Source organism: Equus przewalskii, chromosome 3, assembly GCF_037783145.1.
Source record: "Equus przewalskii isolate Varuska chromosome 3, EquPr2, whole genome shotgun sequence".
Taxonomy (NCBI): domain Eukaryota; kingdom Metazoa; phylum Chordata; class Mammalia; order Perissodactyla; family Equidae; genus Equus; species Equus przewalskii.
In genome coordinates, this window is record NC_091833.1 from 117,311,638 (window position 1) to 117,327,927 (window position 16,290).

At 51.1% G+C, this 16,290-nt stretch overlaps 2 protein-coding genes across 8 annotated transcripts in view; one reads left to right on the forward strand and one right to left on the reverse strand.

Moving 5' to 3' along the window:
* Positions 1–647, reverse strand: part of GRK4 (G protein-coupled receptor kinase 4) — a 134,024-nt gene extending 133,377 nt beyond the window's left edge. For 4 of the 6 annotated variants that reach the window (XM_070615200.1, XM_070615199.1, XM_070615197.1 and 1 more), the window contains exon 1: positions 1–647. In XM_070615200.1, coding sequence (XP_070471301.1) covers positions 1–52 — 52 coding nt within the window. In that variant the 5' untranslated portion in view covers positions 53–647. The other 2 variants (XM_070615196.1, XM_070615198.1) reach the window with 2 other exon arrangements.
* The window catches only part of NOP14 (NOP14 nucleolar protein), a 27,620-nt gene continuing 11,817 nt past the window's right edge, over positions 488–16,290 (forward strand). The window contains exons 1-11 of one of the 2 annotated variants that reach the window (XM_008532388.2): positions 903–1,223; positions 4,279–4,420; positions 5,092–5,226; positions 5,759–5,900; positions 8,413–8,555; positions 9,041–9,175; positions 9,954–10,076; positions 10,866–10,994; positions 12,524–12,791; positions 14,115–14,245; positions 14,869–14,954. In XM_008532388.2, the coding sequence (XP_008530610.2) occupies positions 5,197–5,226; positions 5,759–5,900; positions 8,413–8,555; positions 9,041–9,175; positions 9,954–10,076; positions 10,866–10,994; positions 12,524–12,791; positions 14,115–14,245; positions 14,869–14,954 (1,187 nt within the window). In that variant the 5' untranslated portion in view covers positions 903–1,223; positions 4,279–4,420; positions 5,092–5,196. Of the gene's footprint in view, positions 1,224–4,278; positions 4,421–5,091; positions 5,227–5,758; positions 5,901–8,412; positions 8,556–9,040; positions 9,176–9,953; positions 10,077–10,865; positions 10,995–12,523; positions 12,792–14,114; positions 14,246–14,868; positions 14,955–16,290 lie in introns of both variants that reach the window. The other variant, XM_008532386.2, reaches the window with a different exon arrangement.

Consider the following 16,290-nt stretch of genomic DNA (forward strand, 5'->3'; position numbering starts at 1 on the left):
CTTGGCGTGCTTTCAGGAGCAGCGAGTTGGCCAAGAGGTTCTCAAGGTCCATGGACCGCCGCCGCCGCCGCCGCCGCCGCCGCCGCCGCCGCCGCGACCCGGTTCGGCGGACACGAGGAGTCTGCGGACTGGAAGCAGCCGCCTCCGCGCATCGCTCGCCCGACGCCACCCGCCCGTCCGGCCTCACGCAGGACCCGGAGGAGCCGCCCCGCTGTCGCCGCCGCCCCTTCTGCCGGGGCCGCCGCCGCCACCGCCACGGCCACCGCCACGGCCACCAACTGCGCCGCCGCTTCCGGGCCCGCCGCCGCCGCCGCCGCCGCGGACGCTGCTGGCGCCGGGGCTGGCCGGGGGAGAGCGCGCCCTCGCCGCCCGGGGGCTCCAGCGAGGGGGTGGGCGGGGCGAGGGGTGCCGGTAGCCCGGCCGCCGCAGGTCTCCGCGGTCACTGCCGCCGCGCCGGGGCCTGGGCTCGCGGCCCCGTCGCCCGCGCCTGGCGCGCGCAACTCGCTCCTCAGCGCCCGGCTCCCGGCCGCCCGAGTGTCCGCCGAACCCCACCCCACGGAAGGGCTCACGGGCGGGGCTGGCGGCGACGGCTGCTACCGCTGCCGCAGCCGCCGCCGCCTATCGCCCAGCCCCGGCTGCCCGCCAACGGCTCCCAGGAGGAGGGAGCCCGCGTGCCCGTCGCCGGGGCGCCCTCAGGCGGGTGCGGCACCGCGCAGGGCACTACAGCTCCCAACAGGCCGCGCTCGCCCGACCCGCCGCTTCCTCCCTGCGCGCGGCCTGCTGGGAGTTGTAGTCGCCTGGTCTGTAGAGGAATAGAATCAGCCGTACCGTGCTGGTATTTTACCGTCGCGTCTACTTAGCGCTGGCTCAGTTATCGCGAGACGAGGAAGGAGGCGGGCCCTGGTACCCGCACGTGTTTCCTGAGGACAGCCACTCTCGGGCCGGCTTCTTGGGCTGCAGGCTTCCTTCCTCCGCGTCTGCGAGGCCGTGGGGGAATCGGGCGCCTTGGGCTGCGGCGAGTGTGCGCCATGGGCAAGGCCAGGTCGGCCGGGGCGCGCAGGAAGGCCCCCGGGATCCCGGTGGGAGCGCGAGGCGGCCGGGCGAGGCCCAACCCCAACCCGTTCGAAGTGAAGATCAACAGGCAGAAGTTCCAGGTCCTGGGCCGGAAGACGCGCCACGACGTGGGGCTGCCTGGGGTGTCGCGCGCGCGGGCCATCCAGAAGGTAAGCGGGGCGGGGCTATCCCCTTCACCCGGCCAGGGGTCTTCAGGCACAGCGCCTAAGCTGGCGGCGGGCGCCCGAGAGGGCTGCGAGCGCTGGCGCGGCCCCGCCCCCGCCCGTGGGGCGGCCGTCCTCCGGGACCTTGGCACCGCACGCCTGTGCTTTTTGAACCTGTTCCGGCGGTATAGCAGACTCGGAAGCCGGACTGCCGGGTTTGGACCACACACTGGCTGGCCGCGAGGCCTTGGGCAAGCTGCGTAGTTCTCTGTGCCTCAGTTTCTTTGTCTGTGAAACGGAGATCATGATAGTACCTATGTCCTAGGGCTGTTGGGAGAATTAAATGTGTTCATTTGAAGTCCTTAGGACAGTGCCTGGCACAATTAAGATGATGTGTATCATATATATCGTGCATCAGTTACACTGTTGTTAGTATCTTCCTGGTTCTGTTTTTGCGTGAGCCGGAATGACCTTCCCCAGGAAAACTCCTGTCCCACTTTCAGGACCCAGCACACACGTGTGTTTCCTTGTGACTCCTTTTCCAGCTCCCTCAGGTGCCACGGTACCCGGACGTACCTGTTATGACTTTTCTTCATTGAGACTTTGAGTCCTGCTGGTTTAGGGACCGTCGATCTTTTCCTTCAAGGGATGGAGGATTAGATAGGATGCTCGAGATGTTTGAAAGAATGAGTGTATCCCTCCTTTGAAGCACAGAACCTTGTCCCTTGCAGGGTAACTGAAATGCTCCCTTTTGTGGAAAGTCTCATAGCTTCCATCTTTCCTGTGCTTATGGTCCCAGAGTATTCTATACCTTTCAAATTCAGTTCAACAAATGGCATTCTATACGCAGCTTCTGAGACATATTCACTGGTTTGTTGAGCAATACTTGTTGTTACCCTGAGGAAGATACATTAGTAGGTTGGTGAAAAATTTAAGGCACAGAAAGGACAAGTAAACTTCCTAAGGTCACACAAATGGGAAGGGCTGGTGCTTGCGCTCGGTTTGAGTGTCCGTGAAGTTTTATGCTCCCGTGAGCACTTACATTTAAGCTCTGTTCTAGCTCCTGGGGAGATAAAGGTAAATTAAGATGTGACCCCTGCCTTTTAGGGCTCATAATCTATGTTCTGTCACACAGTGTGCAATTGGGCTGATCTTTGAGTTGAATCAGATGTCCTCCTTACTGCAAGGAGCTGGCAGTACGTGTAGTAGACAAGACAGACTGACGACTGACTTTGATGAGTGAGTCCCTCGTTACACACCCCGAGGCAGGCACTGGGGCTCAGATAGTGTGGGCTCTGGAATAGACGTGGTTATGTTCACCACGTAAGCCTCAGTCTTCTCATTTCTAAAGTGGGGATAATAATAGACATCCTGTCTCTCGTGGTGGGTGTAAGAATTAAATAAAATAAAACATTTAGCACATAGTAAGTGTTCTCTAAATACTAGCTGTAATTCTTTTTTTTTTTTTTTTTGAGGAAGATTAGCCCTGAGCTAACATCTGCTGCCACTCCTCCTCTTTGCTGAGGAAGACTGGCCCTGAGCTAGCATTCGTGCCCATCTTCCTCTACTTTATATGTGGGACGCCTACCACAGCATGGCTTGACAAGTGGTGCCATGTGTGAACTGGCAAACCCCGGGCCGCCAAAGCGGAACATGCGCACTTAACCCTGTGCCACCAGGCCGGCTCCCTAGTTGTTATTCTTAAACTTCTCAGCTTGTCATTCTCCAGCTCTTTGACAATCTGGCCCCAGTATATTGTCCTTGCTTTGTCTCTTGCAACTCACTTTGTCCAAGGCCTATCTTATCTCTCAAAGCCAGCTCAAGTCGCCTCTTCTGATACTGTCCCAAGCCCCACAGCCCAAATAGGACAGGTTGCTCATGCCTCTGGTACCTGACAGGTCCCCCGCCCTGCTCTGTGCTGAAGGCCTGGGGTGAATGGGCTGTGGGGACCTTGCTGCTTCCTCCGCATCCCCAGTGCTTGGCCCGTAGTAGAAACTGAGGTGTTTGAAGGAGTCAGAAGTAGAGCCTGAGTGCTCTGGGGGCCCACAGTTGGGAGAAGGTGTAATAGGAAAGTCAGAAAATTCTTCATAGAGGGAGTCACACTCAAGCTCAGAAGGGCGAGCAGTATGTTTACAGGTGGGGACGGAGGCACGTTGTGCCAGGAAGTAGAGAGCGTGACAAGACATGGGGTTGAAGAGCTCAGAGCTGTCTGGAGGGGACGCAGGGCGTCCGGTGGAGTTGAAGCATGAGGTGTGTGCAGGGGCAAACAGGGCTGGCCTGGGAGGCTCGAGACGTTTTGTCTGTGATGGTCCCTTGGAAGTGAACAGGCTGTCCTATGTGTCTTCTCGCCTCTAGTCAGTGGTGGCACTTTGGGGCAGCACTTGGATGTAGAGGGAGAGAGCAGGCTTTGTGTTGAGACTGCCAGGTGCCAGGCCCAGCACCATCGCTTTATAGCTGTGCTTCAGCTTTCTCGTTTCTAACATGCTTTGTAAAATGACAGTAGTTAATATGTCTGTTGATCCCTTAGGACGGGACAGGCATGTCTTTAAGAAGTTTACATTTGGGGGCCAGCCCCGTGGCCCAGTGGTTAAGTTCGCGTGCTCCACTTCACAGGCCCAGGGTTTCGCCGGTTCGAATCCTGGGCGCGGACGTGGCACCGCTCATCAAGCCATGCTGAGGCAGCATCCCTCATGCCACAACTAGAAGGACCCACAACTGAAAATACACAGCTATGTACCAGGGGGCTCTGGGGAGAAAAAGAAAAAATAAAATCTTGGGAAAAAAAAGAAGTAGTAGTTTACATTTAATCCCCACAGTCAGCCTTATGAGGGAGTACTGTTACTATCCCCATTTTATGCCTGAGGAGACTGAGACAAGGAGCAGTTTATAACTTTCTTCAGGTCGAAAGTGCTGGAGCTAAGACCCAAACCCAGACTCGAGTGCTTCACGCTTCCAGGCAGGAACCCTGTGCCTGGCGCTGCCCTGAGCCATCTTCTGTTAACTCTTGTGATCCCCTTAGCAACAGCCCGAGGTGGGTACTGCCTTTATCTCCCTTCTACAGGTGAGGCCATGGGAGGACGAAGGGGTTAGGTGCCTCCCGAGGTCAGCCTGGCTGGGCAGTGGTGGAGCTGGCGGGATTCACTGTCCACACTCCTGACTACACCTCCCAAGCCTCATGCACTTGTCTGCACCAGGAAAGTGCTGTGAGTATTGGTTTGGAATTACAAATGAATTTTAGCAAGTAGGCCCGTTTGCAAGTCGGGAATCTGCGAATAACAAGGATTGACTGTGTAGACAAACGAACTCATGTATACAACCAGCGAAGAGAAAATAGGCAGGGCTACTACAGTCTTTGTGTCTGTAATGGGTCATAACGTCATAGTTGACAGAGATGGCTTCCTTTTCGACCCCTTGTTCCATGTTTCCCTTCCTCTCAGCCAGGCCGTCAGCTCCTCTGGCTTCTTTACCTGATGGAGAGCCCTCTAAGTGCTCACTCGTTCTGCTTTCTTGTCTGTTGCTTTCGTTTTCCTTTAACCTTCAGTGTTCAGCTTGCAAGTACTAAGGCCACCCTGGAGAGTCCCCTGGGTTCCAAATTTGCCCCCTTTGCCCCCGTTGTATGGCAGCAACCCAGTTTCCCCTCAGTAACTGAGATCAATCTTTCCAGCCAGTAGATTAGCCCCTTTTTTCGGCCTCTTGGTTTCCGTGGCCTAAGGCATACAAAATGACCAGTGGCAGTGTCATCTTCCAATTTGTTAGAACCACGGTTGTGTCCCCTTGTGGAGGCATTTCCCTCTGGGAACTAAGATCTCCCAGCATCAGAGCTCACCAGAGTTGCCAGGACCACTGTGAAATGGCTTTATGATCTGTTTTTCAGCGTACCCAGACCTTACTAAAGGAATACAAAGAAAGGGATAAGTCCAATGTGTTTACAGATAAGCGCTTTGGAGAATACAATAGCAACATCAGCCCAGAGGAAAAGATGATGAAGAGGTTTGCTCTGGAACAACAGGTATGGAAGCCAAATGGAGGAGGGTCTTCAGCTCTCCGTTTACACAGAAGCCAAGCGCAAGGAGAAGGCAGGTTCCCTCTGCTCATTTATACTTTGGTGGGCGCTTGCCCATTGGGTGCAGTGGGTGGGTCTTAAATCCTGACGTTGTCTGGCTTGGCCAGAGGGGAAGCAGCCTTCCGCAAATACCCGTTGGGAGGATAAATATCTTCACCAGAGTACACGGCGGTAACAGGTGCTGGAGTTCTTGGCTAAACTGCTGCCTCCAGCACAGTTGAGTGGAGAGCGAGCAGGTATGGAACATTCCTCTGGGTAAAGCTGCCTGATTTACCAGTAGCTTAGACTGGCCCATTGATTTATTTACCTTCTGTGGGTTCTGTTTATATCTGAGTCCTTCCTCAGATGGCCCAGAGTAGTCTTAAAGCTGCTTAGGCTACATTGTCACACTGCGCAAATAGTGGAAAAATATTTGGTTTTGCTATTTAAATGAATGTGGGAATTTTAGGAAACTGATTTTTTTTTTCTCTTCTGTCAGCGACAACACGAAAAAAAAAGCATCTACAACCTAAATGAAGATGAAGAATTAACTCATTATGGCCAGTCCTTGGCAGACATCGAAAAGCATAATGACATTGTCGACAGTGACAGTGACGCTGATGAGCCAGGAACGCTGTCAGGTGAGGGCTGGGAGCGAGGGGACAGTCTGCTCACGTTACACTTCCTTCCTGCCCTTCTTGGAGACCTGGAAAAATGTCCTTGGGTAAAAGTGTCACTGATCATCAGCCTCTCAAGAAATGCTACACATAACAGGATGTTTTTGTTTAGATATTTACTGTAATTTTTGAAATGAATCATTAGGAAACAAATTCTGTTTTGTCCAACTATGTAGCACAGTATGTTCTCCTGGATTAGAACATCCTACAAGTCACCCCTGCCGGACAGGTGCTGCCCCTTGTCCAGTGCAGAGGCGGAGGCTGAGGGCAGAGGTTGGGAGCTTAGGCTGCATGCCGGCCGGAGTCGGGCTTCTCCTCCGGGTGGGTTTGACTCTAAACGGGACCTGCAGTGTTACCCTGTTTCACGCTATGAAAACAAACGTTTAGCGAACTGTGAAATAAACTATGTTTGGATTTCAAACCACGTAAGTATCTAAAAAGCTTTCTTTTTTTTTTCTAAAGATTGGCACCTGAGCTAACGACTGTTGCCAATCTTCTTTTTTTTTTCTGCTGTTTTCTCCCCAGATCTCCCCAGCAGGTAGTTCGTAGTTGTGTATTTTTAGTTGTAGGTCTCTAAAAAGCTTTCTGATTAAATGCTAATATAAGCACACTGACAGAAGATTTTATTTTTTATTTTTTCTGAGAATTCTTTTCTGAATCTTTTATGTAATACCACCTTATTTGTTAGTGTATTGTAAATTTCTGTTTTCAGAAAATATTGTAAATAATCTTCAATTACTTGAATACTAAATGAGTAGTGTTTCCTGATATGCTAAATTTTCCAGGAAGCAGAGGAGTCATTCATTTTCCACAAATACTGGTTTATGTGCCAGGCACTGCTCTTTGTTGTAGGGAAATAGCAGTGAATAAAACCCTCCTGCAGCTCACGTTTTCCTGGCGAGATCCAGACAATAAACAGAACATGGCACTAAATTATGCAGACTCATCGAAAGCAGAAGTGCTCTGCAATAAAAATAAAGCAGGCGGCAGGTGGGAGTTGCTGTCAGATGGTCTTGATCAGCCTCCCTGAGAAGGTAGTGGTCTCGGGGCGAGGGCCATGTGGGCCAGCGTGTCCTCAGAGAAGGAACAGTTCAAAGGGCCTGAGGTGGGAGCGTGCCCAGGATGAGTGGGGAGACTGAGGCTGGAGTGGGCGGTGGTAACAAGCAGGTGGACCAGGGCCTCCTAGGCCACAGGAAAGATTGTGGCTTTTCCTCTGGAACAGGAGCTCCTGGAGGGATTTGAGTGTGGAGCTACAGAATCTGGTCTGGCAGAGCCAAGGGGATGCCCAGACTTGTGTTGGGTGAATTAGACGTAGGTGTGGGAGAAGGAGCGGACTCAAGGGTGAGCTGGAAAGATGAGGTTGCCATTCGTTGGGATGGGCAAGACTGGCATAAACAGGTTTCGGGAGAGTTTGGAACGCCTGTTAGACCACCAAGGGCGCCCGTCAGAAGGGCGGGGGAGGCCTGGAGTCCCAGGGGCTGCAGCCTTCGGAGCCCGAGGAGCAGAGGAGACTGAGACTCAGCAGCTGCCACTGCCGTCTGATGTGTGCCGACTGGACAAGCGGCGAAAGCCTTTCCAGGGAAGAGATGAAACGTGTCAGGTGCTGCTGCTGATAGGAGGAGTGAGAACTGGCCTTTAAATTAGGCAAGAGTCCCTTTCAGAGGAGTGGCAGGGGAAAGCCCAAGTGGAGTGCAGAGAAGAGTCGAGGAGAGGGGCCACTGAGGACAGGGGCAGCTCCGTGGGAGGTTTTACTGGAATGGGGGCCAAGAAGTAGCGGGGGCAGTGAAGTGGGGGCCAGAGAGTTAGTTGTTTCTTAAAAGAATGCCAGCGGCAGGGCTGGGGAAACAACCTAAAACGTTCCATCTCTTTTACTAGTGTGAGATTGTGGGTAAATCCCTTAATGTCTAAGCCTCCATTTTCTCATTTGAGAAACTGGATTTTTTAAGGTTTCTTTCCATTCCAACTTTAATGGTTTCCACAACATTTGCTTTCTCTCTTTTGCTCTGGTGACTCAGGCAGGCTAAGGTCAGTGACTCTTGATGCTGACTCAGGCTCCTGCGGTCAGGACTGGCTGATCCCGAGCCCCTGCCTGAGGAGGTGTGAGCCATGGGGAGGGTCTGAAGTGGCCCTGAGCCTGGACCCTCCTGCCCGAGACTCAGATTCCAGCTTGTTCTGCTGTGTGTGCTCATCTTTCGTGAGATTTGAATGCAATTGAGAAATAGGTTCTTGGTGTTTCCAGTCCCTTGGATCATGGCCAGTTGGTATTTTTATGTCTCTGGGTTTTCTTGGAGTAGCTCATGTCGGTATTTCTTCACTGCCACCATACCTTATGCCAGCTGCTATGGATGAGAATTTTTTCTTGAATAAGGAATCAATTCTCAGGACTGCACTTGGAGAAATGTTGGTGAGTATCACAAAGAATGCTTCCTGAGCTGGCGCCAGGGCTTCACAAAGGTGTTTTCTGCCCTGTCTCCAGCCGAGTTGACTGCAGCCCATTTTGGAGGTGGTGGCGGGCTCCTTCATAAGAAGACCTCTCAACAGGAAGGCGAGGAGGGGGAGAAACCCAAATCACTCAAAGCACTCATTGAGGAGCTCATTGCAAAGTCAAAACAAGAGAAGGTGCGTTAGTTACTGGTCTTGAGGTGGAGAAGCTCCATCATAAGAGAGAGTCACCAAAACATTTTTGAGCTTTTTTCTCCTGTACATTTTTAGGCTGAATTTAATATTTGCTATGAGTTTAGTAAAAGCATTCATTTTGAATAGGAATACTTTAAATTTCATCTAGGATATATTTCTGATGTCTGGTTCTGGTATTTTGTTTTTTTCATTGCTTAGTTTTAGTATTTTGACGAGTGTCCAGATTCACAAAGCATCACTATTTTCTTACTAACAGCGAACTGCTCAGAGCATCTAGATGAATAGTATATAGCAGGAAATTAGTTGTCTGATGAAATTTTGTAGCTTTGCATTTAAGACACTAATTTCTCGTCTCTTTTCTGTTGGCACGTTAAGCACTCGTTGCGTGTGGCCTGGACGTGGACGCTGGGCTGCTCAGTTGGAGTGCAGCAGTAACGGTGTGTGCTGTGTCTGTTCTTTTTCCCCAGAGAGAGAGACAGGCTCAGCGAGAAGATGCCCTTGAGCTCACAGAGAAGCTGGACCAAGACTGGAAAGAAATTCAGACTCTCTTGGCACACAAAACGCCCAAGTCAGAGAACAGAGATAAAAAGGAGAAACCAAAGGTGGGAATCAGGAGATGGAAACAAGCTCTGAACTTAGGCCTGTGGACTCGACCTTTCTCTGGAGAAGAGGCGGCCCAGGCATCAACAGCCTCTGCTGTGTTTCCGCGAGGACCTAAGTTCCCTGTCGAGCTTTTATCGCGTTATCTGACGTGTTGCGTCGGCGTGGAAGCAGGCTGAAAGTTGCTTCAGTATCTACTCCAGAATAATTAGACTGGAGAAAGTGGTTTTCTTGGTATAAGGAATACGTGGTGGGGGAGACCTTCAGATGGTGTTTGAATTTTCCCTTAGACACTTGGGTATTGATATATATGTTTACTTATTTTTCCCTCTAAACGGTCTTTTAGTCTAAGCATTCTTTTTAGTCTAAGTTGTGGGAAAAGCTGTGTTTGTTTGAGTAGCTAGGAAATAGTTAGGATTTCACCAGATTCCCTTGTCCTGTGGCCATCTGGACGTCTGTGAGTCAGCTCTGCCGTTGCTCTTACGTTAACCTAATCTCTCATTTTGTGGGCTTAACGCCTAGATGAGCAACATTTAGTTTTGGAAAAGCAGATCTATTTTGAAAAGAATTTTCTAGGAGTGAAAAGTCCTGTATGACCTAAAAGTGTCCTCAAGACTGATGAAAACAGCTTTCTCTCAAGAGAAAAAGACTTAGGATGTGGTTGAGCTTCTTCCGTAATGGCGCCCACCCATACTGGAATGTGCAGACAGCTAGCTGTGCAGATCTTTGCTTTAAAGAAAAAAAACCTAAAAATGAAAAACTTCCTTCTTTCTGCCTCAGCCTGATGCATATGACATGATGGTGCGTGAGCTTGGCTTTGAAATGAAGGCCCAGCCCTCTAACAGGATGAAAACGGAGGAGGAGTTGGCAAAGGAGGAGCAGGAGCGGCTTAGAAGCCTGGAGGTACGGGGACCCCAGCGGCGACGCAGGGGGTGGGGCTCCGGGAAACCGCGGGCCCCCCGGTCAAGGCCCATTCTTAGCTTTGTAAGATGTGCTGAAGATGCACTGTTTTATAAATGGAAGGTTTTCAGGCTATTTAGAATTCATTGTTTTGCTATAAACATCTTTTTTCTGATTACAAAAGCAAAAAAAATTGCAGATAATACTTAAATATGCCAAGTAAAAAATGGACATGTCTTCTAATGCTTTTACCTCAGAACAACTGCAAACACTATAGTGCACTGCCTTCTCAGCTTTCTTCTGTGCATTAAAAAAGGTTTTTAAATTTTATTATGTTAAAACAAAAATGAAGCAGAGACATGCCGTCCTGGGTCTGGCTCTGCCGTGTGACCGCATCGCAGCCTCTTCCTGGGCCAGGTGCGTGTTTTCACTTGTTTGATCATGTGCAGACCTCAGTACAACGTGTCCTCCTCTCTCTTCTCGCTCTGGAGCGGGTAGTGAAAATTAGGATTGGCCGGCACAGTGTGGCCTGAAAGGCCTCAGAGTAACAGGTCTGCCTTCCTTGTGACTAGAAAATATTTCTTCCACCATCTTTGTTTTTATCTTTCTTAAGTCGGAAAGTCTTCCGAACGACGCCTGTCACGTTTGCACGTTTGACTGAAGACAGAAAGCAGGAAGCAGGCGTGGGCGCCCGCAGGGCTGAGAGCCGTGGGCCGCCCGAGAGCAGGACGGTGCTTCTCCTTTGCACGTACTCAGTGAGCACAGCCTATGGCTTTTCTCTCTCCTGCTCAGGCTGAAAGACTCCGAAGAATGCTTGGAAAGGATGATGAAAACTCTAGGAGACCAAGTCACATGTCAGCGGATGACTTAAGTGACGGCTTCATCCTGGGTGAAGATGACAGGCGTTTGCTTTCGTACAAAGTAAGATGTTTGCCTTCATTTTCTTTTTTTTCTTTTTTTAGTTTACAAGAACACAGTTTCTGATATTTTATTTTGTAGGTTTATCACAGATGGAAAATGTAAATCTTCAAAAACGCTTTCTTTGCAGTTCTTTCCTTGGGTGTTTGTGGTGTGTCAGATATGGAGGCTTCACAGAGCCCACCCTGACCATGGCCTTCTCCCTCCCCCGGGAGAAGGAACGCGAACAGCAGCTCTAGGCGGACTAGACTCCTTTCACCGTTCACTCGGTTACTGACGTGAGCTACTGGGGTTTATAGGTGTATGATTGTCTGCGTGAACTCACGTTGATACTGAGGGGGCTAGCTCAAGGTTTGAGTTCTGAATAATTCTGAGTAAAATAATTAAGTTTCTAAGACTGGTGCAGTTTTTTGTTTGTTTGTTTGTTTTGAGGAAGATTAGCCGTGAGCTAACTACTGCCAATCCTCCTCTTTTTACTTGAGGAAGATTGGCCCTGAGCTAACATCCATGTTCGTCTTCCTCTCCTTTATACGTGGGATGCCTGCCACAGCATGGCTTTTGCCAAGCCGGGCCATGTCCGCACCCGGGATCCAAACCGGCAAACCCCAGGCCGCCGAGAAGTGCCAACTTAACTGCTGTGCCAGCGGGTCAGCTCCTGGTGCATTTTTGTTTTTTGTTTTTTGGGTTTGTTTTTTTTTTTTAAAGATTTTATTTTTCCTTTCTCTCCCAAAGCCCCCCGGTGAATAGTTGTGTATCTTTAGTTGTGGGTCCTTTTAGTTGTGGCATGTTGGACGCCGCCTCAGCGTGGCCAGATGAGCGGCGCCATGTCCGCACCCAGGACTCGAACTGGCAAAACCCTGGGCCACTGCAGCGGAGCGCACGAACTTAACCACTCGGCCACGGGCCGGCCCCCCAGTGCAGTTTTTAATTCACAGACTCCATAAGATCTCTACCCGTCTCCCTTTTAGACTGTGTCAGTCAGGGTTCAGGGCAGGAAAGCAGGAGGGACCAGGTGTATCAGGCAGAAAGGATCCGAGGCTGGAAACTGGATTCTCACAAGAGCACTTGGTTATCTGGGGGAGCACAGTCAGGGGTCACCCACAGGTCTTGAGGTCCCACCACCTCCAGGTGTGGCCCGGATGCCAGGACCCTCTGCTGACCCAGCTCTTCCCAGCCCCAAAGCCAGTGGTGGGGTGCTGCAGACCTGCAGCTGCTTGGCCCGCAGCCACTGCTGCGTCTGGCACATCCTGGACCCCTGTCACCCCCTGGCAGAAGTGACCCCTTGCACCAAGTCTAGTGGCAGCGATTTGGGAGATGTGGGTCTCAGGCCTTTAGCCCCTGTGGCTCAGGACTGCATTAGAGGGGGTGGAGCAGCAGGCCTCTGGCCAGGGCCTAAAGCAGCACGGCGCGTTTCTGTTCCTGCAAACGAGTCAGGTAAAGCCCTGCGTGTCCAGCATCTGAGGGCTCACAGGGTGTTCCCACCGTCATCTCCCTGGGTAGTGATGCCTGTGGTCTCCATGTTCTGCTCTTAGGATGGAAAGATGAACGTCGAGGAAGAGCAGAGCAGGGAAGCCAGTGACGGTGAGAGCGAAGAGGAAGAGGGCGAAGACTCGGGTGAGGAGGACCCAGAGGAGAGCGACGACCCAGATGGCCACTCAGACCTGGAATCTGACGGAGAGAGTGAGGAAGGAAGTGGGACACCAGAGAAGGAGCGGCGGCACGCTCCTGGGAAAAGGTTGACAAGCGATGGTCAGAAGGCTCGAGAAGCTGCCAGAACGGAGCTGCCCTATACGTTTGTAGGTAGGCAGACAAGTGGGTTTTCTTATGTTTTGAGGTCAGCTCCATGACCTGGCGGTCAGTCTGCCTCGCTCGGGCTTTGTGTGTGGAGCGGGCACCAAGGAGGTGCTTGTGGACACACGGATACATCCACACCTGCAGCCTTGCTTGTGGACAGGCGCAGCCATCCTCCTTCTTGGCATCTGGGTGCTGTCCATTTCACCCTGGGGCCTGATCCAAGTCCTGGCCAGAGCATTAGCCTTTGTTGCGTGACCATGGGCAGTACTGTGGGCCACCAGCAGGGTGAGGGCAGACACGCCTTTCCAAAGAAGTGTCTCCCTACTCTTTTGGTAATCAGCCTTTTGTGATAGGCAAGCGGGTGCCACAGAGACCCAGGGCAGGGCCTGGGGTCAGTGGGTCCCTTGTGAGAGGGCTTCCTGTGTTCAGACCTGGGCAGTCTTATTTGGCCACGTAACAGCTCATGTAGCATATAGTATGATGTTTGGTCTGGTATGCGGAGAAAAACAGTTCAGTTCTAGGAAATCCTAAATTATTATTTCCAGAGAGGATAAACTAGTGGGTGAGGCTGGTTTCTGTAGAGGTGACCTTTGATCAGTGGGAGTCTCAGGTGGTCAAACTGCTCAGTTCACATGGCTCCTTCCAGCTTGTTCTGAACCAGTCTGGGCATTAAAACCAGCGGACTGTTAGGGCCAGTCTGGTGGCATAGTGGTTAAGTTTGCACACTCCGCTTTGGTGACCAGGGTTTGCAGGTTCAGGTCCTGGGCGTGGAGTACACACCACTCATCAAGCCGTGCCGTGGTGGCATCCCACATATGAAAAATAGAGGAAGACTAGCACAGATTTTAGCTCAGCGACAATCCTCCTCAAGCGAAAAAGAGGAAGATTGGCAACAGATGATAGTTCAGGGCCAGTCTTCCTCACCAAAAAAAAAAAAAAAAAAAAGCTAGCCTGCTGTCACCTTGACTCACTGCGTGTTGGGTGTTTAATCGAATTCCTAATTGAGGAAAGGCTGCGGGTCATTTCTTCACTGAGGCTGTCTCAGGTACCTAGTCACTAATAGCTGGCCCAGTTCAGTCAAACCACACACTCAGGACATGCTAAAGCACATGTTAGACGTATAATGTGAGGTAAAATAAATGTTTTTATATAATATATGTTAAATTATCTTTTTTGATAAAAGTATAAAAGAAGTAATATTACTTAGATTATGCTTAGTTTTTACCTCTGTGTTATCAGAAATTCTATCCAGTTATCAGAATTAATATGTAATATGGGGAGTTCTCGTTTTAAACGTTAAGTGTAGAGTGTGTTTTATATTTTCGGTAGCTCCTGAATCCTTTGAGGAACTGAAATCCTTATTATCAGGAAAATCGATAGAAGAGCAGCTTTTGGTGGTGGAAAGAATTCAGAAGTGCAACCATCCGAGTCTCGCAGTGGGCAACAAGGCCAAGTTAGAGGTACGCTGGAGGCAGCGCGCTGCGTCATGGGAGCTCAGCCCAGCCCTGTCTGTGGGTGGGAGTTGCCTCAAGCTGACGGTAACGGTGCGCTCCGACCCTTACAGCAGCGTGGTAAATGCCAGGGGCGTTCAGAGCAGGCAGAGAACCACCCCTTGACATTCGTCCCCTCCAAGGCCACAGCAGGCCCAGGAGGAGGCAGGCACGGAGCCCTTACTTCACAGGTGAGGAAGCTGAGGCCCAGGGGAGTTTCCCTCACATGGCCAGCAAGTGGCAGAGCCGGCCTTTCAGAGAAATGGGTAACTACAAACGTGCCTTTTCCTCTTTCAAAAATGCTGCATATTTACTGAACAAAGCGCTGTGCCAGGTGCGTTCTTGGTTTTGTTTGAAGACTTAGGTGTCGTCCACCATTCTGTAGATGCGCACGCCTGAGACCCGGGCTCTTCTTTCCTCTCCTCCTCCTTGTGTTCAGCAGCATTCTTTGCGTTATGTAGGGCGCTCTGTCCATGGCCGTGAGGCCCTCCCTCTCCCCGGTTTGAGCCAGAGTGGAGGTGATGGGCGTGTACGCCTGTGGTTTTGTTCTGGGGGTCGGCTCTGAGCTCTCTTCCCAATCCGTGTTCCTGCAGAAACTGTTCGGCTTCCTGTTGGAATACGTTGGAGATTTGGCTACAAATGATCCACCAGACCTCAGAGTGATTGATAAATTGGTTGTGTAAGTAAAAATAGTGGGTTATCTGGAATGTGGGGCCGAGTTTTTTTATCCTATTTAGAGTCTTAAAATACATCTCAGAGTTACTAAGGAGGTCCTTGTAAATGGGCCTCACAGCATACACCCACTGGTGACTTCAACGATGACATCCCACTCTAAATGGGATCACCCTAGAGATGGGACATGTTTTTAACTACAAATTGACGTTAAGACACTTGCATACTTGTGGACTTGTTGATAGTATTTGGTGGCTAATTTCCTGTTTCATTCACCAACAAAATGTCAAACTCTGCTTGGGTGGGCCGAGAGGGGTTTGGAACATGGGGTAGACAGTGTCCCATTGTCACCCCAGGAACCTGGCCCCCCAGGTCCATGCCTCAGTGGAACCCCGATGGGGCTCCTGTTTGGAGGCAAGTCCCTCTTGTCCGCCTGTCCCTGCCCTGTCCAGGGATGGCTGAGGCGGGTTTTACCTCGCTGCACCAGAGCCCCAGTGAGAGCAGAGCCCTCCCTAGTGGCTGCTGGCCCCGTGTTGGCTGGAGGGAGGGGGGTCGGGAGGGTTAGTGAGAGCGTGTAGCCTGGTGGTGCCGCTCTGGGGCCGGCCGCCTGCCGTGCACCGCCCCCCTGCATGCCAGCTTCTGCCATCCCAGCAGAGCTTGTGAGGACTCGGCGAGTTCACATGTGAAGCACCTTAGAACTGTTGGCGTGTCTGGCTCGTAGAAGGAGCTCCCGTTGTTACAAATAGAGCCCCTTCAACGGCCAGCACTGCCGAAGAGTTCCCACCAGACTTTTAGGAAATGTCCAAACGTCTACAGTTAGCCCCCTTATCTGCGGGGATGTGTTTCAAGACCCCTGGTGGGCATCTGAAACCACGGACAACACCAGATCCTGTGTGTTATGTTTCTTTCTGTACACGCATACTGTGATAAGGTTAATTTATAACTTAGGCACAGTGAGAGGTCAAGAACAGTAACTAATAATGAAATAGAACAATTGCAACAATACACTGTAACGAAAGTAAAGTGAATGTGGTTTCTCTCTCTCAAAATATCTCATTGCCCTGTACTCGCCTTTTTTCCTGTGATGATGTGAGATGATACAGTGCCTGTGTGATGAGAAGAAGTGAGTGGAAGGACAGGCGTTGTGACGTAGCGTTAGGCTGCTATTGACCTTCTGACGATATGTTAGAAGGAGGATCGTCAAGCCATGACGATGTCGATTGGTTGGATGTCAGAAGTGGACTGTGTCGATGGTTGGGGCTCCAACAAAGGAATGATTCACATCCCGGGTGGGACTGAGCTGGCTGGAGCAAGATGGCGTGAAATTTCATCACGCTGTTGAC